We start from the raw sequence: 24,412 nt of genomic DNA on the forward strand, positions 1-24,412 counted from the left end.
ATTAAGGTATTACTACATCAGTTTTCTTCTCTTTGGATCCTTAGTGGAACTCCGCCCCTCCCCCCCACACACACACATACACACCCCACTGCCTTTTCTTTTTCTATTAATATGCTTAGATTTTTAACTTTACTTCTCAAACTATATTTCTCATTACTACTAACTTCTCAAGAGTAGTCTATACTTGTTCTTCCGTTTCCCACTTGCAAACTGGATCTTATTGTCATTACTCAACTGAAAGTTTCCTCTTAAATACCAAGTAATCATAAATTTGTATAGCCTTTTTTACTTCTTCCCTGTTCTCTCTGTGGCATTTGACACTACATTTTTTCCCTTTTCAAAATTCTTCCCTGTCTTGACTTCTGTGGAATTGTCCTCTCCTGGATATTTCATTCTTCTACCTCTTTGATTACTCCTTTCCTTTCTTCACCAGTGGTTTTTTTGTTTGTTTGTTTTGTTTTGTTTTTATCATTCTACTTATTAAATAGCACTGTTCCTAAGTTTTGCCCTTGTTTAAAACTATATTCTTGGTGATCTCATCCTTTCCTTAGCTTCCAGTTTTTTTTTTTTTTTGAAAAGTTGAACAATTCAGTTCCTACAATACTTCTTTTAGACTCTGAATCTATATGTTCTCTCCATATTTCTTGAAACCTTAATGTTTTTACTCATTAATAGCTCCAAAATTAAATTTATCATCTTCCAAAAAATCTTCTCACCTTTTCATTTCAAATCTCCCAGTGATCCATCTGAGTCATCTATGAATTCTTCTTATTAATCACCTCTCATTAAGACCGTGCAGTGAGTTCTCTCTTTTCTAATCCATCCAGCTACTTCTACCAGATTGTCTCCTAATGTAAAGCTCTATGTCATTTCCCTGCTCAGAAACTTTTAGTTGTTTCTTACCAAATAAAAGTCAAACTCCTTAACCTAGTGTTAAAAGTCTCCTATGATAATTTCTCAGAGTACTGTTTTAAGATCACTTGCATTAGAATCACCTAGAATTCTGGGTACCATCTTAGATTTTCGAGGTTCTCCTTGAAAATCAGGGTTTTCAGGAATTTACATTTTTAACCAGTCTTCAGATGATTTTTTTTAAGTTAAATTTATTGGGTGACATTGTATGTATTGGTTAATGACATTGTATGTTTCAAGTGTATAATTCACTAGTATATCATCTGTACATTGCATTGTGTGCTCACCACAAAAAGTCTAGTCTCCCTCCCTGTATATTTGACCCCCTTTACCCTTACCTACCTCCCCCCTCTCCCTTCCTCTCTGATAACCACCATTCTATTGTCTGTGTCTGTGAGTTTGTTCATTTTATTTGCTCATTTGTTGCTTTCAGATGATTCTTACACACTAAAGTTTGCTTTATAATCTCCCTGTTTACTACCCCAACCTTACAAAATATTACTAATTTTTAACTATGTAACCCACATTCCTGCCACATTGAATTACGTGTCATTTCATCATTTTGACCCCATTATGTACCATGCTTTTTAAAATTTATTTATATTTCTTATTTATTTGTATTTTCTTAAGTTAAATTTATTGGGGTGACATTGGTTAATAAGATTACATAAGTGTACCAAGCTTTTAATGTGTCTGCTCTAGCCAATTCCTTCGTCCAAAATGCCCTCCCTTCTTGGCTCTTCTATCAAGATGCATTCCAAATACTCCATTCTATTTAGGCTTTTCTTGACTCGAGCTGGAATTGACTTCTTTTTTTGAGCATTTTGTATCTCTCTTATGGGACTTATCATTATTACCTTAATCTGTAGCTTATAAACATGTTTGTTTAATTGTAAGACTGATCTTGAGTTCCATTATCAAGTCAAGTAGACAGTTTTGTATCTCCCCTATGTCTAAACAGAAGGTATGGAGCCCAGAATATAGATGTTAGTAGATATTCAGTAACTGTTAGTTAAATAATAAACTGATAGTTGATTAATGTATTAGATAGATGAGTGAATATATGATAATCTTATTCTACCTCATGGAATTGTATTCATTTTTTCTATAGGGAAAGTAGAAAAATATCTGGAATTGCTTGTTACTGAGGAAGAGTTGAAGAGGTTGTATTTCTGTTAGTGAAGGGAAACTAAGAATTTCCATAAACAGTTAACATTGAAAATGCTGATTCCCCTATCTAGCTCAGGCAAAGAAGTAAATGAAGAATTTTCCAGCTGTACTCCCAACCCCAAATTACTATTCAAGGACTGAATATCTAGAGGCCTTCAAAAGTATTAGAAGATTTCTGTTTTAAACATTATGTCTTGGATATCCTTAAGAGTATAGTTTAAGAATCTAGGCATAATTTCAAGTAGCTATTTATGTTGTTTATTTTTATTTTTATTTTTAAAATTTTTTTTTAGGCGAGGCAACCCTTGGTTGACCTCACAGATTGCAAGGACCTTGTCATTTTACAATCCCTTATTATTTTTATTTATTTATTTTTTACGCCTACAGCACCTGGTCTTCCTAAGTGGTCTCCCGTCCAAGTACTAACCAGGCCCAACCCTGCTTAGCTTCCGAGATCAGATGGGATCAAGCTCGTTCAGGGTAGCATGGTTGTAGACTTACATTGCTTATTTTTAAATAGCAATTTACTCCTCAAGCAGTACTTTCACTTAGTTTCCAGCAGTTCCTATATAAGAAACTCTCTTAAGGGAAAAGCAGTTTATCGATGACCCATTCTTTCCACCAGTTTATCTGTTGGGGAATTAAAACAGGAGATAATAAAGTGGTACTCTTGGGTGACATTTAAAATTATGAATACCTCATAGCAATGAGCACTGCTGTTTTCCCGTACCTTTTTAATGATAAAGTATTTGTATGACATAACTAGTGGATTTTCTATTACTTTTTGATATTGTATGGAGATATCTGACCCATTTAGCAGATTTTTTTCAGTGAAAGGTATATTTCAAAGATATAAGGATCTGTCATAAATACTCATAAGAACTTTTATTTTCCAAAATAATATTTCCTTTATTTTTTCTGATATATTCTTTGCTAGTTGGATGGAACTGACTTATCCAAAGGGATTAGTTAACCCTTGAGTTCTATATTTCTATTAAAAGAGATAGAAAATTACCAAAATTTGTATAAAAATTATAGCAAACATATTTTAACTTTTATCTATATATTTTTTAATAACAGCAAAACCAAAGGAGTACCCCTGAGATGGAAAGACAGAGAGCTGTGTACCATCTAGCTACGAGGCTTGTTCAAACTGCTCGAAACTCTCAATTGGATCCAGATACTTTACGAACATATTTAAGTAATCTCAAAAAGAAATACGAAGCAGATTTTTCCAGGGCTGAACAAGTTTCAGGAAAGACTGAAGAATAATAACAATTTATATCTTGTACTAATGAAATAACATATCTTAATATGAGGAACCTAGAATTCATTTTTTCCAAGAGCAGAAGAAAATATTTGCTAAAATTTATATTTTAGTTGACAATTACATTATAGTAACCTCAGAATTAGGATCTATGTATTCTATATAAGAAAATATTTGTAATAGAACTTAACAATGAGAACTATTTAAAGGACTGAATTTTAGAAATAAGTTGATATAATGTGACACTTCATTTATGAAAATTTATGTTATTAAGTCTTAAGTTTATACTTTTAAGTTATAGTTTAAAATGTTATTATAAATCCCTTCGTTAAGAAAAAAACAACTTTCTTTTTAAGTCTGGAAACTTAACGTGAGTTTTTTACACTTTATTCTGAAGCAATAATATTCTACGACTTAATAATTTTTAATTTAATATCCCCAGATTCTAACACTGGATGCTTCCAAAGTTAGTTAGAATGGTATTGGGAATTTTAAAGTATTCTTTTTGACATTTTGTATAGTTCTAAAGGGTGAAAATAAACAAAATAGATATTTTGTAATGAGAGTCACCATCAGTTTTCCAAATAGCCAGATGTTCCATTTTCTACTCACCAACCTCTTCTCTTTTCCAAGTCTTCATTTTTGGTCATCTTTTTTTAGATGAGTAACCAAGGTAGCAGAAAGGTAATATTTATTTATTTCAGTTCTTGGTTCACAGGGAACATTTTATAGAACTTTTTGCCATAGGCATGTGGCTCACATCACCATTTCACATTTTACCCAAAGGTCATTCTTGTTTCATAAATGGACAAAAGAAAATGGAAGACCATCAGTTCTTCAGTAACTGTAAAGAGCCGTTGTCTTCTCAAACATCTTATTGCTATAATTCCATTATAGTAGGTAACATTTATATAATCTCAGCCCAAGACCTAAGATAGAGAAGTTTTTCTTTTCTTGGACAACTAAATATCTGGAACTCTGGGTATACATTCAGTAATCTTCAGAATTCTTAGAAATTTAGCCCAAAAAAATATTATTCATAGACTGGTTAGGGCCCTATTTTTCTTAATATATTTTATCATACACATTTATTAATATATTTGACTATTAAACTCTAAGCTTCCTAAGTATATATTAGTAGCTAAATATTTTTTAAAAACTATAATTTGAATGTCATACTCTTTTAGAAAATTATATTTAATTTAGTATTTACATTCGATATATATTAAATGTCCTTCCTATTAGACTATGTTCCCCAGTGTTCTGCTTTAGGAAGAGAGTACCACCATATTTGAATTTGACCATTAGCCACATTTTAATTCAAGCATTTGAAATGAATTATATTTTACGTGATTATTCCTGAAAGCAGTTAGATAATTTAAGCTTGTGGCACTAAGAGGGGAAGAGTGCATGGCAGGATTGCTTGGGAGGGCAGGGAAGAAAAGGGAGAAAGCAGTAAAAGGCAGAAGGCGAGCAGGCAGTGGAAGAAAAGCAGGCAAGCAGAGACAGGTGCAAAGTATTAAATATGCTGAATATCATTTCCTCAATTGCATTAACTTTTATTTATTTTTATTTTATTTTATTTATTTTATTTTATTTTAAAGTTGCATTAACTTCCTTTTAGATTTAACCCCACTATTAGATTCCACCAGACTTTTAAGAAATTTTTCATCATTTAGAGCTTTTGATGCAAAAACTGCAGCCAACTGATTAGTTTCTTTTATTTTAGACTTGGAATACTGAAATAAAAATAGGTATATATCTTAAAATTAAATTACTTCAGTCGTTTTTGTGTAGCAGAAACATGAAAAAGCAAAGCAAATGAAGATATAATTATTATGTCATAGTACTATAGAAAGAGGTGAATACTAGGAGGACAGTCCATTTTTTAATTTTAAGGTCTATTTGCTCTATTCTTTAGTACCTCTTTGCCTTTCTCTAAAATTATAGATCATTATCTCATAATCTAGCCTTTTAAGATAACCGTCCATAATGTTGTAGCAAATTCCTTTAATTTCCAACTTAAAGCCATTATTTCAGTCTGGTCTATTTATCTCCTCATAGTGGTCTTTTTTCAAGTCTAGGGGAAAGGTATTTGGGAGTAGAAGAAAAGGGCAGTTTATCCTCATGCTTAGAAAGAAATGCATTTGTTTATTTTAAAATTTACATATAGTGAAATTAATTTTTTTGGCATACAGTTTTGGTTAAATGTACCCATTTATGGATTCATGGAACCACTACCACAATCAGGATATAGAACTGTTCCATCACCCCCAAATGATTCCTTTAGTATTGTCCTTTTGTAATCAAATCTTTCTGTGACTCCTAACTTTAATCCAACAATCACTGAGAATGGTTAAGCATTCCTGTATTATTTTTTTTTTCCAGAATGTCCAACAAATGGAATGATATAGCATGTAACCTTTGGAGACTGGCTTCTTTTACTCAGCATAATGCATTTTAGAGTTCATCCATATCGTTATGCTTTTTTATTGCTGACTAGTATTCCACTGTTTGTATGTACCATGTTTAACCATTCATTCATTGAAGGACATTTGGGTTTCCAGTTTTTGGTGATTATGAATAAAGCTGTTATAAACATTCATGTACAGGTTTTTTGTGTGAGTGTTAAATTTTAATTTATCTTGGTTAAATAGAAGTGGGTTAGCTCCATCATATTATAAGTGTTATGTTTAACTTCATAAGAAGCTGCTAAACTGTTTTCCAGAGTGGCTACATCATTTTCTATTACCATCAGCCATGTATGAGCGTTACAGTTGTCCCAGATGTTCTCTTGTACTTGATATTGTCAGATTTTCTTTTTAAATTTTAACCATTCTAATAGGTATGTAGTGAGTAATGCATTAAAAAAAAATTTGAAGCTATTCTGATCATTCTTTAGTATGCAGTGATTTTTTTCTCTTTCTTAAATTATTTTTAGTTATTTCTTGGCTTAAACCTTCCAGTAGCAAATTTTTAAACCTTCCCTTCTAGCAAAAGTTTTAGAATAGATCTAACTCTTAAAAACTGCAAAAAAAAAAAATTCATAATATTTACTGTGGGACAGGTCACATACTAGGTGCTTAGGAGCACAGAAGATATCTTGAGGAAGACTTTTCAGGTGTAGTAAACAGAAAAACATATATTGGAGTTGGAATACCATGTGATAAGTACAACAATAGAGGAACATACTAAGAAGAGTAGTGGCACAAAAAAAGTGTACAATTATTTGTGGGTAAAGGGAGTTTAAAGAATAGTAAAATATATCGAGTATTCTGGAAGGGAAGAGCATTTTATTTATTTATTTCTTTATTTAAGGTAAAGTGATAGGATTTATTGAAGCACATAGTTGTAGCTCTCTTGCGAGAGGGCGTACCAGAAAGTGAGATGCCCCGGGAAGAGCATTTTAGATAGAAGGATCAGAATATGTCAAAGCAAAGAGATAAGAAACAGTAAGCAGTTTGGTTTGGCTGGGTTATAGACTGTATATGAAGTAGTGACAAAAAGATGGATCTAGGTGCTTTATATCAATTTCTCCTGTGAGACCACTGTAGAGTTTTAAGGTCTGTTCTTAGAGAGTAGGAAAGGGTGATGGTGATAGTAATGGAGGGATAACATGACTAGATTTCCATTCTAGAAAGATCATCTAGTTGATAGCATAAATGGTTTGGGGAAGGGTGTTTGAAACCATAGTAAATGAGATCAGATTGTTTGAGACTGTTTCAGCAGTCCAGTAGAGAGTTGATGATTGAAAGTAGGAGCAGTGAGAATAGAACAGATGTGGGGAGATGGAGGAATGAGAGAAGGAGAATAGAGAGGATAGAGTAGCTGGTGGGAGAGAGGAGATACTGATTTGCAACATATTAAAGAAATGTAGTGACTGATTAAACAGATTATTGACATCCAATTTTTTACTGAAGGGAAGATGTTAAGGGTTGAATTGTTACCCCCCCTCCAAAAAAATATACCTAAAGCCCTAACCCCTTGCACCTCAGAATGTGACCTTATTTGGAAATAGGATCATTTCAAATGTAATTAGTTAAGATGAGGTCATACTAGTCAGGTGGGCCCCTAATCCAATATGACTGGTGTCCTTATAAAAAGATAGCTTTGTGAAGACTGGACTATATACCTATAAGCTAAGGAAAGGCGATGATTCTTGGAAAACTACCAGAAGATAGAAAAAAAAAAAAATGAAGGATTTCTCTGCAGATTTCAGAGGGAGAGGAGCTCTGCTAACACATTGATTTTAGACTTCTAGTTTCCAGAACTGTAAGACAATGTATTTCTGTTGTTTTAAGCCATCCAGTTTGTGTTACTTTGTTATGTCAGCTCTAGCAAACTAGTATAGAAGGGATGAGTTAAATATGATTCTGAGTGGTGATGCCGTCAACCATGTTGAAAAGTAGGGAAGTAGTATGAATTCCAAGAGGAAGAAGTTCTGGAAATTTAGGTACTGCTTCTTGCCCACTCTCCTGCATAGTATGAGCCATAGTATGAGTAAAAGTGATGACTAGACCAAATTTATTAAACTCTCAGTATTGAAGATGTTAAGAAGCGGATGGAAAAAACAGATGGAAATTAGAGAATAAATGTAAAAAGATTTGCTGAAATATTTTCCCAAATTACTTCATCTAGATTAGCAGTCTATTGTTTCTTTATAAGCTAGACTAAGAGTATTTTTAAAATATTTTCTTCATATTAACACATTTTCAATTAAAATATATAACTATGTTTATGCTACTATTAAAAATACATTTAAATATTAATACACTGTATAGTATGAACAATATACTTATTGATGAGGTTAAAATATGCTCAATTATAATTAAATGTAGCTTAATTAAATGTATAAATTTAATCCGGTAATGCATTTGTATCTCACAGGAAAGAAAATGGAAGGAAAAGAAAAGCAAGTGATCTAATTATATTGATATTTCCATTTTGTTCTTTAGAAGATTAAATCATTTATCTTGTTATAAGACCAGAATGAATACCCTTTTCCTATGAATTGTCAAAATTTTGATAGTCCTTCGATTGCAAATAGTGAAAATGGCTACTGTCTTATATAATCTACTAAAATGGATCCTCAAATACACAGTGATGAGGTGAGGAACAGATTCTCATGGTCAAGAACTATGATAGCATAACTATATATTGTGACAGATGTTAACTAGATTTATTGTGATTATTTTGCAATACATACAAATACTGAATCATTATGTTATATACCTAAAACTAATATATGGTGATTCTTCCTTATCTGTGGAGGATATGTTTTAAAGACCCCCAATGGATGTCTGAAACTGATAGTACCAAACCCTATATATACTATGATTTTTCCTATACATATATACCTTTTCACTTAAAAGAAGCACTTTGAAGCTTCTCTTTGGCATATCCGAATTGCTAGCATCACTAATCTAGCATTTTGGGGTCATTATTAAGTGAAATAAGTGTTAACTTGAACACAAGCACTGTGATACCATGACCATAGATCTTTTAACTGAGATGGCTACCACGTGACTAACAGGTGGGTAGCATGTACAGCATGGATATGCTGGACAAAGGGATGATTCACATCCCAGATGGGAGCAAGAGAGCACAAACTTTCATGCTACTCAGAGTGCCATGCAATTCTTAAACTTACACATTGTTTATTTCTGAGATATTCCATTTAGTATTTTTGATCCACAGTTGACTGTAGGTAACTGAAACCATGGAAGGCAAAACTGCAGATAAGGGGAGACTACTGTAATGCTGTATGTCAGTTTTACCTCAATTAAAAGAAAAAGAACTATAGAGAGTCTGAGATTGTTACCTTAATTGCAGACTAGTAGTTTAGTTTTGGTTCCATGTACCCCCATCCTCCAAGACATGGAGTGGTTTAGTAGATGTGTATACAGTGGATTTGTGTTACAGCTGAGGAACCCCAAGCTTGGGAAACTCCAGTCTTTTATAATGAGTTTTGAGCAAACCTGCTCAGCTTTTTCCCCAGAGGAAAACGTTACCTTTACTAAGCTAGACATTGACCAAACCTGCCCTCTGCTCAGAAGATGATATTGTCTTCATCTTTCAAAGCTGCTCACTATAAAAACATCCTTAAAATGTTTGTCAAAAATAAGGCTGTCGGTTCTGCTCATAGGGCAGGTAGAAACATGAAAGATCTATGGAGAATAGTCTCTGAATCCTCATGTTTGTTTGTTGCTGGAACAGTTTGACCACATAGTTACATAGAGAAAAGTCTAGTACCCAAGATATTCAAGAAGAAAAGAGCTAAAAAATTGTAGTAGAATAAATTCTATTTTTTTTAGTTTATTTTTGTATTATGATGACATTGGTTAATGAAATCCAGTAAGTTTCAGGTATACAATTTAGTATACCTGAATTGCATTGTGTTAAATTCTATTTTTTTAAAGTTAAGTTTCTTCGCAACCAAAGAATATACAGATTTAACTGATAATATTTTCATTTTGATATAATAAATCAAAATTATTTCCTTCATTTGCATCAAAATGCATATAATTCGGGGGTGGAATGAGTGATAGTGTTCAAAAGATACAAAATTCCAATTTTAAAAAAAGCCCTGGGGATGTAATGTATAGCATGGTGACTATAGTCAATAATACTGTATTGTATACTTGAAAGTTGCTAAGAGAGTAGATCTTAAAAGTTTCATGACAAGAAAAAAATGTAACTGTGTTGATGGTTGAATGTTGACTAGATGATTTGTGATCATTTTGTAATATATACATAACATCAAATCATTACATACCTGAAACTAATATAATGTTTATATGTCAATTATATCTCAATTAAAAAAATACTACTGCGCTAATATTTAGAGATATCACATACCAAAGCACCAAAGCTCCATTATAGCTTAAGGTTAGTTATTTTTAAATATAATCCATTTCTGTCATCCTATTCCTAACCTCTACCCTTTAGTTGACTAATTATTCACCTTGTACGATTTGTGACTATGGCTACTACAGAATTATAAATTCTTCAATGTGACTACATAATATAAAATATTTAGCTTACAACATAGTAATAATAAGAGTTTCAGAATTCAGAACATTAATATGACCAAAATTTCCACAAGGAACAAGAAACTAAAGCAAAAACAACTTTTAAGAGTGCACTAAAAGGGTAAATATAAAATAAAAAAGTGAAATGCATATAATTTTTTCCACTGTATAAAAAGGTAATAGAGCCATATATTTATTTATAATTGATTCATTTAGGGTGTCATGTGAAAATATATTTTCTAATGAAATATTTACTGTAACAAAAATTTGCATGAAGTTAATAGTTTATTAACTTCTAAGCCATACAATGTTGAGCATTCTTAAAGAACTCAGGAAAAACACATGTATTAACTTTCCAAATTCAGGTAGTTCTGTAGGCGAACAGGAATTAGAAGTGAAAATATTCCGTTTGGGAGCATATTGTTGGTCAGTAGTTGAGCCCTGATGGTTATTCTGCAAAGATGTAATAGTTCACATGGTTCTTTGTATCTTGTTGAAGGAATGTAGTCTAACCAATTTGAAATAATTGGGCGTCTTCCTAAACTTAGCTGCGTCTGAAAAAAAGAGAAATATTTTAATTTTATGATGTCAATCATTAGATTATTTCAAGTTATTAACATTTTAATTTTTTATTTAAATACATAAAATAGGTCTTAAATTTATATAACCCTTATAATATTTTTCCAAAGAATTTTTACCTGAGACAAGTATTTTTATTCCCATTTTATTCTTAATATGTTTAAGGACACAAAACATTTCTTAACTATGAATCTGTATATATTTTTCATTTGAGGCAGATCATACACGTTTTATCAGCTTATCATTCTAGAGTAGTGTTGTCAATTTGGATATACTCTGGAGTTACCTATGGCAACTTTAAAACATATCAACTTTAAAACATGCTGAGGTTCTACTTCAGAAATTCTGTTTCAGTTGGTCTCAGGTTAGGCACAGATAACATAAAGCCTAAAAGTTCCCTCAGGTGATTCCAATCATTCTAGAGTACAACTTTAGACTGTTAAGCCATGAGAAGATCTGACAGGAGGCCCAACCATATGAGAAGATAACTTTTAAAGTTCCAGTTGAGGTACCTTTTTCATGATTTAATTCTAGAAGCCAAATATTATTAGGTTGACTTAGGAGTAAAAGGCATTGCCGCATTACAGAGACGTTTCGCTAGTAGAACCTGTACTTTGCAGACTATATAACACTTTCACTTAAATGATATATAATTTTTTCTTATTTATTTAATAACCAACTATCTAAAGACTACCTAGTACATGATCAGACTGAGCTTGGTGCTTGGAATAATTGCTAGGATACACAAAATAGACACACAGTCTGTGATGACAGAACTGTGGTATAGAGGTAAAGATATAAAAATATATGTTTTACATTAAAATAATTCTGCAATAGAGGAAACAAGTGAGAAGTTGGAAATGCAAAGTAGGGGCATTTAAAGTATTCTTTTTAAAAAATAGTGTTCTTTAAGTCAGTTTTTATGCCATCCTTTGCTATCTTGCTCAATTCTACTTTACTTTAGCTTATTAAACTGCAATTGATTGGAATTCAGCTATCATCTTTTTGCTCCTCAGGCAGGTGATTTTGATTAACTCATTCTATCCTAGTCCTTTTCTACTGTGAATTGTACCTCAGGAAAAGCATTCATGGAACTGATCAAGAATTGACATATTCTACAATAATTGTGCAGGACTAACACTGGATGAAGACAAGCAAATTACTGAAGATGTAGACATTTTTAATATTTTTTTGTTTTAAAAATTTGTTGCCAAAATAATTTGAGCAATTTACTTTCCTTACACTTGTTCCAGACATGGCTGATTGATATGAACTGTTGAGACTTAAAACAAAAAAAAGACTCCAGCAGATTTATATCTCTGAGGAATTTGTTTCTGAAGTCACACATTTAAAGTTAAAGGGAATTGTTAGAGTCCCTGGTAATTTGGTTTTAAATTTATAGGACTAGCTTTTTTTTTTTTCCTTAAGCAGACTTATTTCTTGCTACTAGTAAACATAATACAATTTTATGCTAAAATTTGCAGTTCATTCTTACAGGGTAAACATGCTATCCATATGGTTGATTTTTTTTCTCTAAACTTAGTTTATTTCAAAAACTTTTTCAAGGAGAAGCCCTCTTCATTTCTGAGGGATAGATATTTTCAACTAAACGAGTATTTTAAGCCTTTATAATTTTATGCTTAAAATTATTTTGAGATTTTGAAAAGAAAAATCTTTTTCTTGGTATGTGATTGCATTTATAGGGAGAAACATAACTCTCATTTAAAAATATTCTATTGGGAAAGAAGTCTGTTAAAATTTTAATTTATTGTGTTTTTAGGAGACATAGAAATTCTAATAATCACCGGTTATAATGTAATAATAACATGCATTTACTTAATAACTACTAAAATAAACTATAAATTTAGCTTTTGAAATTCTTTCATGTTTAGAAAACATAAAAATTTGAAATAAAGGACTAATTAAAAGAATTTGGATTTTGCCTATTTTTAATTTATAAGCATATATTCAATGATTAATTTTTAAGTGGGTGTAATCCATAGATTAAAAATTAACTTTATTCTTGCCTCACAATTTTATCTTAAAATTGACCGATATCTGAGCCCAAACCCAAAGAACAATATTTTGCTTACCTCTATTTCCCTGATTGAAATGATCGAAAGCACTCTGGAACATAATACTAAACATGTTTTGGCATCTTCCTGGATGTCTACCAATTCATGATCAACCATTATTCTCACTCTTGAAGGGTAGAGTAGTATTGTTAACACAATGTTGATAGGGTTTTTTTCTCTTTCTAAGATTCCATATTGCAGGAGTATTTTTAAGATATTGGATTGTCTTGTCTGAGCTACATAAAGTAGAGGCGTGATGCCACTTAGTGGGCTTGGGCAGTACACTGGTGTGAAAGTTCTGTGAATCAAACAAACACTCATTGAATATAGGATTAAGAAATGTAAACACTGTCTTACGTGTAATGGGAAAATAATAGTATTATCTTATATATTAAATGTCTTAACTTTTAATGTAACTTTACTTTTATATATAATATATCTTAAAAGAGTTTTCCACTCTGAATCTAGACCAAAATGAAAGTTTAAAAAATAAGAAAACTTCCACATATTTAAACCACCTTTACACTTATAAGAACAAAGATTTTCAATGTGTAAAATGTTTACTTTTAGTAATAGCACTTCTGTTTCTCATTCGAGAAGTCCATTGTGATTAGAACAAGTATTAGAAAACTGACATAGCTCTGGAAAACCTAAAATGGAAGAGGAGGAAAGATTTTTTATTTTATTTTATTAATAGAACAGAATTATGTGACCATTTTGATATCTTTTTTTAATTTCTATTTTTTAATTAGAGTTGACATTTAATGTTTTATATTAATTTCAGGTGTACAGCATAGTGATAAGGCATTTATATAACTTACAAAGTGGTCCCCCAGATTAGTCTTCACCTGGCACTATTCATAGTTATTACAATATTATCGACTATATTCTTTATGCTGTCCATCACATCTGCACGACTATATTGTAACTACCAATTTGTACTTTTTAATCCCTTCACCTTTTTCACTTAGCCTCCAACCCCACTTCCATATGGCAACCATCAGTGTATTCTTTGTATCTGAGTCTGTTTCTGTTTTGTTTGTTCCTTACTTTGTTCTTTAGATTCCACATATAAGTGAGATCATATGGTATTTGTCTTTCTCTGACTTATTTCACTTAGTATAAGACACTCTAGTTTCATCCATTTTGTTAAAATTGGTAAGAATTTATTTTTCTATGGCTGAGTAATATTCCATTATATATATGTACCACTTCTTTATCCAATTGTCTGTTGATGGGCTTTTAGGTTGCTTCCATATCTTAGCTATTACACATAGTGCTGCAGTGAACATAGGGGTTCATATATCTTTTCAAATTAGTGTTTTGGATTTCTTCAGATAAATACCCAGAAGTGGAGTTGCTGGGTCATAAGGTCGTTCTAGTTTTAATTTTCAAGGAACCTCCAAACTGTTTTCCACAGTGGCTGTACCAATTTGTAATCCCACCAACAGGCACAAGGCTTCCCTTTTCTCCACATCCTTGCCAACATTTGTTGTTTTTTGCTTTATTGATGATAGCCATTCTCACAAGAGTGAGGCGATATCTCATTATGGATTTAATTTTCATTTCTCTGATGATAAGTGATGTTGAGCATCTTTTCATATGTCTATCAGCCATCTGCATGTCCTCTTTGGAAAAATGTCTATTTCTCCATTTTTTAATTGGATATTTTTGGGGGGGTGTTGAATTGTATAAGTTTTTTTAAAATAAAATTTGGATATTAACCCCTTATCAGATGTACATTTTGATACTTTTTTGTTTGTTTTTGTTGTTCTTGATCATATATCAGATGTGAGCTTGAACTGAATGTGAATATTGGACAGAAATGAATAAGTGCAACTACCTTAATTTTATTTTTATCACTTTAATAAAATTAGAATAGTATCTGTAGGTTTAAGAAATGTAAGTTATAATGAGGGCAATATCAGGTCCCTCAAGGGCAGAATTTTATTTTCTTTCTTCAGTAAAGTTTGGAGTCCTTTGAAATCTTGATTTTCCTGGAGTGCTACGTGATGGCTAGACTTGAAAATTTCTCTTCCCTTATGACAGAAATGAAAGATTTTTTCTAATTTTATATAGTTCTTGCAATTGTTTTATTTAATAGATATCTATACTTGCTGTTGAATTGCTCTTTATATGTAGACAGGACATGGTAGAACCAACCATTGGTGATTTTATATTATCGAGCCTTGATTTGGCCAAGTAAATATGGCTTTTAGGACTAAAGAAAGGGAAATATATTCATGATTCTTACCTCTGGAATTCTCTTGACTAGTCAATAAAAATACTAATATATTCTGCAGAAGAGCATACAAACTATAAATACTGGTTTTGGACAATTATGCAGAGCAAGGAAAGCATTATTCAAAAAGAAGAACTTTAAGATTCTATATATATTTAATCAAGATGGTAGGCAGTATGGTATAATGAACTCTAAAATGACTAAATATTGTGATTAAACAAACAAACAAAGAAAACAAACAAGGTGGTGTAGTACAGAGCAACATTTAGGAAGAAGTGGATTTTTGTCATAACTCTGCCTGTGGCGTCACATATATATCCTTGTAAATTCTATATGTAAATATATACACTGTCTCCTAGAATCATCTCCAGATCAATATTTTACTGGACATCTCATTTTTTTCACAAATACTTCCAACATATCCAAAACAACCCCTAAACTTCTGCATTCCCTATCCTGCTTATTTGTATTTACTTTCTCAAACCGCCGCTACATCCAACTCTTTCACATTTGTTTTATTTGTATATGTTATTCTCCTCGTTTTTAATTCTGGGACAAGTATTGCTCATTGTATAAGAGTGAAGTCTTCTTTGATTATCTGACCTTCCTCTTACTCCTCATGGTACTTTGTGCGTACCTCCATTAAGCCCTTATCATTTTGGACAACTTACTTAACATTTCTAATCTTTCATTTTCTGACGTGCAAAATAAATGGGTGAGCAAGATAAAAATTTAAGTTTCACAAGACCAATAATTTTTGTCTGTTTAGTCCACTGTTATATTCCTAAATGCCCAGAACAATTCTTGGCCCATAGTAGACACTTAAATATGTGTTAATTTACATATTTTTTACTATTATCCTGATTGTATATATATAATTTCCTTAAATTTATTCTGTAGCTTTCAGGCCTAACAAGATTTTTAGCGAAGTGTAATCACTTATAGTTTTCAGAAGCAATCTAATTTAATCATCTTGATAACTCTTAAGAAGATATTTGACTTAAGAATCTTATAAGTATGGGAATTCAGGGGACTTAAGGGACAAAAAAAAACACCATAAAGTGGCCCTTGTTAAGATTTAGAGATTTTAGTTGATTTAAGATGTTAAGATTGACATACTTTTAGAAGACATTTTGGACTAAAAATATTGAAAACATATCTAAAACTCAAATAGGTTTAAAATGAGATTTAAAAGTCTAATCTGTACCCAAATGATGTATGATTAATCCTCATGTTTAAAGAGCATGTTACTGTAAACCAAAATTTGCTTAATCTGTACTGACAGTTAATTATAACAGTACTTACATGGATGGAATGAGGCAAGCAAAATAGGAATCAGTTTCTAAATGTGAGGTTAATGAACTGAACCCTATGTATCTTAAAACCTGTCATATATACTTATAAAGTGGGACATAATATTTCCATGTAGACATGCAGAGAATGATTTAGTTTTGTAGCTATAATAATTACTTCTAAATTTTCCTACTATCTCTCCCCTGGTTTCTAGCTGCTAAATTCAATAGATGTTACTCCATAGTAAGTTTGTCTCTGATATTTAATGCAGTTGATTTTTCTTGAAACTATGTTTTCTCTTGACTTAGTGAGACCATTCTCTCCATGTTATGCATCTACCTAATTTTTTATTCCTTCTCAATGCTCTTTCATTGATTCTTCTTCTTCTGACCTTAACATCTAATAAAGTACATATGGCCTTTTGACTAATTTTCATTTGACTAATTGTTCTCAGGCAATTTCACTTATGATCATAACTTCAACTGCTACCTATTCAACAAATATTTATTGAATCTATACTGTATGCCAGCACTGTTTTGAGTGCTTTTCTTGATAGTAGTGTAGGCAGGGGTAACAGACAATACAGAATGAACATAGCAAACAAGGAAATTTTATAATGTGTTAGAAGGTTTGATAAATGCTGTGGGGAAAAAAAAGTAGAGCAGGCTAAGAAATATGGAAGAACTGGAGGGTTCAGTGAGGGCATTTTCTAATTTCAAATAGGATAATAAGAGAGAGTATAACTGAAAGGTGACATTTGGGAAAAGAAAGAGGAGATGAAGAAGTTAGCCATTTGGATATTTAAGGACCCTAAAGTAGGCGAGTGTACCTGGAGGGAGAGTAAAGGAGCCAGTGTGGCTGAAGGAGTGCAAAGGGTGGCAATAGTAGGAAATGAAGACAGAGGTAATGGGTTGCCGCATAATCTAGAGCCTTGTAGATCATTGTAAGAACTTCTTTTACTCTAAATTGAGTGGAAGAGCCAGTGGAGATTTTTGAGTAGAAAAGCAACATGATCTTACCTTTGTTGAGAGTTCATTATGGGGTAGAAGGAGAGAAATCCTTTAGCTTGGTACAAAATGATAACAATGGGGATGGTCATATTCTGTAAATTATTTAAAGGTAGAACCAACAAATGACAGATAAGTTGTGGAATGTAAGAGAAAGAGAGATATCAAGAATGACACTATATATCTAGCCACCTCTACTGCACATCTCTACCTGGATGTCCATTAGGCAATGCAAACTCACATGTCTAAAACTGACTTAGTAGATCTCTTATAATAATCTTGATAGGTCTGTGGCATAACCATTGTGGTAGGCTGGATAAAGGCCTCTCGGTGTGGCCAAAGGAATTTTGCAGATGTGATTAAGGTAAGGATCTTGAGATGAGAGATAATTCAGGTGGGTCCAATATAATCACAAGAGTACTTATAAGAAGTGTCAGTGAATGACAGAAGCATAGCCAGTGAAGAAGATATGACTCTACAGTGTTGGCTTTGAAGCTGGAAGAGGCCATGAACTAAGGAATTTAGATAGCCTTTAGAAGCTGACAAAGGCAAGGAAACAGATTATCCCCTTCCAGAAGAAACCAGCCCCACTGACATCTTGGTTTTAGTCCTATAGCCTCAATTAGGACTTCTGACCTTCAGAACTGTAACAAAATAAATTTGTATTGTTTTAAGCCACTAAGTTTGTGGCAATTTGTTACAGCAGCAACAAGAAACTAATACAACTATCAGTCAGTCTCAAAATTTAGAAATCTGAAGATTAACTCTCTTCTCTCTCTGATTTTCCACTTCTAATCACTGTAGTAGTATCTCTCCTTTCCTCTACTGCTATTGTTTTAAAGTCCTTGTAATTTACCTGGACAGTTGTATCAAAGAGTGGCTAGACGTTTAGCTCAGGGGGCGAATAATGATGAAGTAAACTTAGTTCTTCCCCCAAAACTACTATAAATACACATATAATTTAAGTTAGCACATTGTGCCTGTTGTGCAGACTTGGCTTCAGAAAACTCCTCTAACCACTTCCCCTTTTTCAATGAGAGTGCTTCTCCCAACACTTCCTATTTAGAAATTCAGGACCTGCCATTGTACCTGGAATGTTTGAGCATTCTACCTCTTGCGCTAGCCTCTTACCTCTTGCCCTAGCCTCCCTTCGGACAATCCAGTCTTCAAAGGGGAGCTGATAAATCTTTTCATACTGCAAGTCTGACCTTCACTGGTTGGGCATCACTGATGGTGGAAATTTAAAATTTCTTAATATGGTTTACAAAGTCCCTCAAGGTTTTACTTCTAGGCTTCATCTCTCACTACTGCCTGATTCCCATCTCACTCTAGCAACTGCTGGGTTGCCCATAGTCACTAGGTATCACATGTTTGTGTCTCCCTTGGCTTTAGTCCTCTTCCTTCTGCCCAAATTACATGTTTTTAAAGTCAAGACAGAGAAAACTCCCTTTCGTCTTTTAAAAATCAATTTAAGACATCACCTCTTCTAGAGAGCCTTCTCAGATTCCTGCTCCTCCCCAGCAGTGTTAACAAGGGCCTCTGTTGTCTCTACCTGTACTTGCTTCTATTTTTGCACTTATAGTGTAATTATAATTTTTTTGTGGCTCACTTACTAGTCTGTAAGCTTCTCAGAATGAAGAAATATGTCTACTTTGTTTTTGTACCCCCAAAAAGTAACACAGTGCCTGGCACTTAGAAAATGCTTAATAAATGATTATTATTTTAATTGAATGATATCATCTCTAACCACTTAAAGTCTATCATATAGCATAATTTAGATGTTTATTTCAGGTTTGTTGTAAAAATAAACTTAAAGTTCCTTTCCCTCATTAATTCTGTCTTCTCTCCTTCAGGAACATATTGAGACACTTCATTGTTGAAACAGAGAAATTATCAAACTGGAGTGTATATAGGGGAGGGTGAGCAAAGAATAATGCTGCTATTGAAATAACGAACAACAGATAATAGGTAACAAAGTATTCATAATGGTGACATAATAGCTGTGTTCAAATATTTGAGAGGTTTTTATGTAGGAGAGAGAATAAGTAGACTTTGTTTACTATAGCCCTGGGGGCAGAGTTGGAGAAATGGATACAGAATCCAGTACACAATGAGGAAGGAGAATATAATAAAACTGAATAAAAATTCACTTTTTCATTCAACACAACCTTAACTGAACAGTTGCTATGAATATGCATAGTTTTGGGCGCTGAAGATTCAATGTTGAAGAAGTAAAGGTTCCTCCTCACATGGAGCTTACTTTTAGCAAAAGTAGATAGTGAACAAACAATGGAGGAAAAAAAAAAACCCAGCAGCAAATAAACATTATTCACTGCTGTGCAGATTTAAAATAGAGTGCTATGGTAGTGACTGAGTGACTTCTTTAGATGATGTGACCAGGGATTACATTTGTACTGTAATTCCACTGATAAAAAGCAGCTAGTTCTAGGAACTGAGTGAAAAGATTTTCAGGCAAAGAGAAGGCCATCAGGCTGGAATTAACTTGATGTTCAAGAAACAGAAAGGTCTGTGTGGTTGGAATATACTGTCCGAGGGGGAGAATGACATGATTGGATTTGGTGAAAATAGTAAGGGGCCAGATCATGTAGGACATTTTAAAAATGGGTATTGAGTTAGAATTTTATCCTACTCATAGTCAGAAAATGTTGGAGGATTTTAAGCCTGGGCGATATGGCCTATTTTACATTTTTATGTCATTCAGCCTTCTGAGTCAGGAATAGATTATAGAGATTGAGAGGGAAGAGTAGAAGCTAGGAGACTCTTAAGGAGTATCTTGCACTTGTCTAGGTAAGTTGTCTGTTTCTGTTAAGTTCGAGATGCATTATGGAGATGTCAAGCAGACAGGCTAATAAAGGAGTCTGGAGCTTGGGAGAGGTTAGGACTGGAGATAAAGATTTGGAAGTCTTTGGTATATGCATAATATTTAAAAACATGGAACTGAGCGAAATCTTGAGGGAAAGTGTATAGTCAGGAAAGAGAAGGGTCCTTGGGCAAAGAAATGGTTTGTTTCAGGAAATAGTTGACTCATTTCCACTAGAGTTGTTCAAGCAGAGGCCAGAAGAGCAGCAACCAGGGAAAGTTTACAGCAGGTTGCTGCCTGAAAGAAGGTTTGCTAATGAATTCTTAGGTTCCATCAGAATCTAAAATTTTGTGATTCTGAAAGATCCAAATGATGCTGTAGTATATAGAATAGGTCTGAAATGTGTTTTACCATGTGGATACATCTAAATCAAAATTTATTAATTTTAAAACTGTCACTTAAGACAGTCATTAATGGCACTCTATCATGTCCCACAGTGTGTTTCTTTCATTTTTCTCCCTTTCGGTTTTCTGCTCTTGCCCTCTATTTAATTTTTTTATTCTCTCTTCCTCTGTTTTATTCCATTTTTCTTTTAAGTAGATCTGCCAGGATGTACATACTACACTACTTAACCCAGCTAGTGACGCCGAGTGTTAGAAGCTGTTGATCTCTGCTATAGTTACCAATATAATGGTCCTTAAAACAACCAAAAATTTTATTTATTGATATTCCGGACCACAGCTATCAGTTCTTGTTCTTGGGTGATCATTAAGGAAAACAATCCCGTAGTTCTCTAATACCACACAATCAAGAAGATAACTCTGCTTCAGGCAGAATCTAAATTGGTTCAGTCTTTAACTGATCTTATCTGTCTTGTTTTTCATTGCACATATGCTTCCATTATTGTGCCTCGTATAGTGCATCATACGTAGTAAGATAATGGATAAATACTTTGTTGAATGAACAAATGCACATCTAAGCAAACTAATACCAAAAACTAAAGAGTAAATTGGAGTTAGTACAAACTAAATAATTTTAGAATCTGTGTTATGGACTCTACAAAAAGGTCACATTGGACATTTTATTTTTACAAGATCCTCAATAGTATTCATTTGCTAGACTAACATGTTCAGATTGTGTGAAAATTCGGTTCTATAACAGACCGAAGCAGGTATTTGACTTTCATTATGCTCAGTTCTGTGGAATTTGGAGTCGAATTAATGATTGTTTAACATATAAAAAGGGAATTATTGTGTTTAATAAATATTACTAAGTAACTTTGTATGTGTATTCTGAATTATACTTTGAAAGTCAATTTATATACATGCTATATATATATACATTCTCAAGAAGAGATCACAGTATTACACAAAACAATTTATCTATTTAGAGAAATAAAAGTTGTTTAACACTGCATTATCTTAAGCATTAACGTAAGCTTTTTAGAGCAGAACCACTAGTAATTTATTGGTACATAATAATGTACGTATACATTCATGAATAAATAATGAAGGAATGAAGGAATGAACAAATGAGTGCACATTAAAAAAATAACGAATGAGCATTAAACTCAGGATTTCTTATCCATATTTAGCCACTATGCATATTCATTTTAGAAAAAAGAAGTAGTATAATCTAAAGAGGTGTTTTCTCCTTTTATGGTGAAAACATGAGATTGTTACCTCCATATCAAAGCCAGGTTGCAACTTCTGTCTTGAACGTAGTCTTTGGTCTTCTTGAGAAGCAATTCCACAAAGTCAGGATTACCTTTTCTGGCAAAAACCCAGTATAGAATTGTATTCACACATATTTCGGTAAATTCAAGATTAAAATTTAGTTCAAAACGGTATCCTGATTTTTCCACAAATGCAATGTAATCTGTGAGTAGTATGTCAAACCCATCCAAGTCGACATACCTCAGAATTTTTGCCAGTGTTCGGTAAATCCTAGGTTCATAACAATGATATCCCCACTGACCCAAAAACTGCAAGGATGGTCTTTTAACAATTTTGTCAACAAGATTGCAGAATATGTTGCTTCTTAGACAAGGAGTCTTATGACATAATTTAGAAGATTTACTCATTGCTACTTAAGGCGACGCTATTGAAACAAATCATAGGAAGTCATACTGTAATCCTTCAGTTACATATTTTGATAATGTGGTAGGCTTAACTCCACAAACAGGAAGCGCCCCTGAAACTGTGGCCAGAAAAAACATCATATGAAATATTACCATACAGTACTGGGTGACATCACAATACAAGGAGATCTGTCATCAGCATAGGTCAGAAATTTGGGATATTATATGTAACTGGTGACATTTGAGAGAGATACTGGATAGAAATGGCATGTATGAGAGCTAAGATATAATATCCCTAACTTTCCAAGATCTCAGCTCAAGCTAGTATGTATATTGTATCAAGTGGTATAAGCACAGTCTATACATTAGATAAAATAATAATAATCAGATTCATTATTGGTTTAGGCTATCGCAGAAACAAAGAGATAATGATAGCTCCAGTGAGAAAGTCTAAGTACTGCTATTTTTATGTTTTCCATGTTCTCACTGAATACTCATATTTTCCCAGTATTATAATTGAAGAAACTGAGTCTTAGATAGGTAAAGCAACCTGGCAATTGGCACTCTTTAATTCTCAGAAAAGATATACAATATGAAACAAAATTAGGAAACCATGTTTTAGAATTTTAAATTGTATAGAGATTATTCTTCTATAAATTAGGAAAATATATATACAGTTTGGACATGAAAAGTACTTCAAGCTTGATATGGTATTCTTGCCACAGTAAACAAAAGCGGGGGGTGGAGGGGAATATGTTATGGATGTTTTATCCTCAATTTAGTATGCTTTAGCTGCCTTTCTGCTAAATTTAACACCTTGGGTGTAAATTTATTAGCAATTATAAAGATATTTAAATGTTTTCTTTTTCTTTTTTGCATATTTGTTCTTTAAATCACGTAAATGATGTCTCTTTAGTAAAGAGTAATTATAACTTTGAGTTTGCTATAATATACCTCCACTAATATTGCATTTAATTCTGTGGACCCTAAACTCTCTTTTCCCAAGATAGCATGAAAACAAATTAACAACCGTCATCTTTCTGAAAACCAAGAGTTTGTTGTTTTCCTCTACTTTCTTTCTCTTTTTATTTTCTTCACCTCAAAAAATATGTTTTTAAATTTAACTCTTTTTATCGATTTCTCAGTAAAATTATACATAAAGGTTGTAAAAAATTGAAACATTATAAATCCAGTGAAAATCCTTCCCTGAGATAATCACATTAGCAGTTTTATATATAGCCTTTCAAATATTTTTATGCTTATTTATACAGATATATCATTATATATTTTGTTCTTTTTATATAAATGGAATATTATATAAAACTAGTTTATGAGCTTTTTATTTATATAAGAATTTATCATAGATACCTTTGTATCACCTATGTACTAACAAATTTTTATGTGCTACTTACTATGTACCAGGCACTGTTTAAGTGCTTTTACATATTAACTTTTCTAATCCTACAACAACTCTGCTTCACAGATATGGAAGCTGAGATGCCGAGCCTGAGTGACTTGCCCAAGGCGATGTGTCTAGTAAGTGGTTAAGCTGGGATTTGAACCCAGGCAGGATGGTGCCAAAGGCTTCACCTCTGCTCTCTCTTTGCTTCTCCAAAAAGAGGGTGCACCTTACCATTTTTATGGCTAGTTTATAAAGAGCTCTACAATTATATTTCAAAACCAGAAATAAGCAGATGGAAGGCTAATCCTGTTTTTGTAAAAAGTGTTATTTTAAACTAATAATGTATATCTCTGCATGTTTAAATTTGAGTGATTGTTTTCCTTTTTCCTTTATAATTTTCTTAATGATATGAATGTCAGTGTGTATATTTTTGTAATCAGAATAAACAATCAAGTCATTTTCACTTTGAATGTAATAACCAGAACATATTAAGTCAAAACTGGTCCTGCTTTAGTTTTTTTAACAAAATTAAT

At 32.6% G+C, this 24,412-nt stretch overlaps 2 protein-coding genes and 1 pseudogene across 2 annotated transcripts in view; 1 reads left to right on the plus strand and 2 right to left on the minus strand.

Annotated features, from left to right (window-relative positions):
- Positions 1–3,354, plus strand: part of MSH4 (mutS homolog 4) — a 67,810-nt gene extending 64,456 nt beyond the window's left edge. Inside the window, exon 20 of the mRNA XM_006919333.3 lies at positions 3,163–3,354. Within this exon, the coding sequence (XP_006919395.1) occupies positions 3,163–3,354 (192 nt within the window). The remainder of the gene's footprint in view (positions 1–3,162) is intronic.
- On the minus strand, positions 2,461–2,579 carry LOC112486057 (annotated as a pseudogene).
- A 7,296-nt stretch (positions 3,355–10,650) lies between the features above and the next one.
- ASB17 (ankyrin repeat and SOCS box containing 17) lies at positions 10,651–22,612 on the minus strand. The gene is made up of 3 exons (XM_006919334.1): positions 22,080–22,612; positions 13,053–13,332; positions 10,651–10,934 (listed from the first exon to the last, which is right to left on the minus strand). The coding sequence occupies exons 1-3, from the start codon at positions 22,478–22,480 to the stop codon at positions 10,728–10,730; spliced, it is 888 nt and encodes a 295-aa protein (XP_006919396.1). The 5' UTR covers positions 22,481–22,612; the 3' UTR covers positions 10,651–10,727.
- Between the last annotated feature and the right edge of the window lie 1,800 nt (positions 22,613–24,412).

Source organism: Pteropus alecto, unplaced genomic scaffold (assembly GCF_000325575.1).
Source record: "Pteropus alecto unplaced genomic scaffold, ASM32557v1 scaffold25, whole genome shotgun sequence".
NCBI classification, from domain to species: domain Eukaryota; kingdom Metazoa; phylum Chordata; class Mammalia; order Chiroptera; family Pteropodidae; genus Pteropus; species Pteropus alecto.

What these genes read in the sequence shown, in the direction of transcription:
- ASB17 (XM_006919334.1), bottom strand. Translation starts at nt 22,480, where the DNA reads ATGAGTAAATCTTCTAAATTATGTCATAAGACTCCTTGTCTAAGAAGC. An exon ending in AACCTGGCTTTGATATGGAG is followed by an intron (nt 13,333 to 22,079) that starts GTAACAATCTCA and finishes TTTGATTCACAG; the next exon opens with AACTTTCACACCAGTGTACT. An exon ending in TTTCAATCAGGGAAATAGAG is followed by an intron (nt 10,935 to 13,052) that starts GTAAGCAAAATA and finishes TCTTTTTTTCAG; the next exon opens with ACGCAGCTAAGTTTAGGAAG.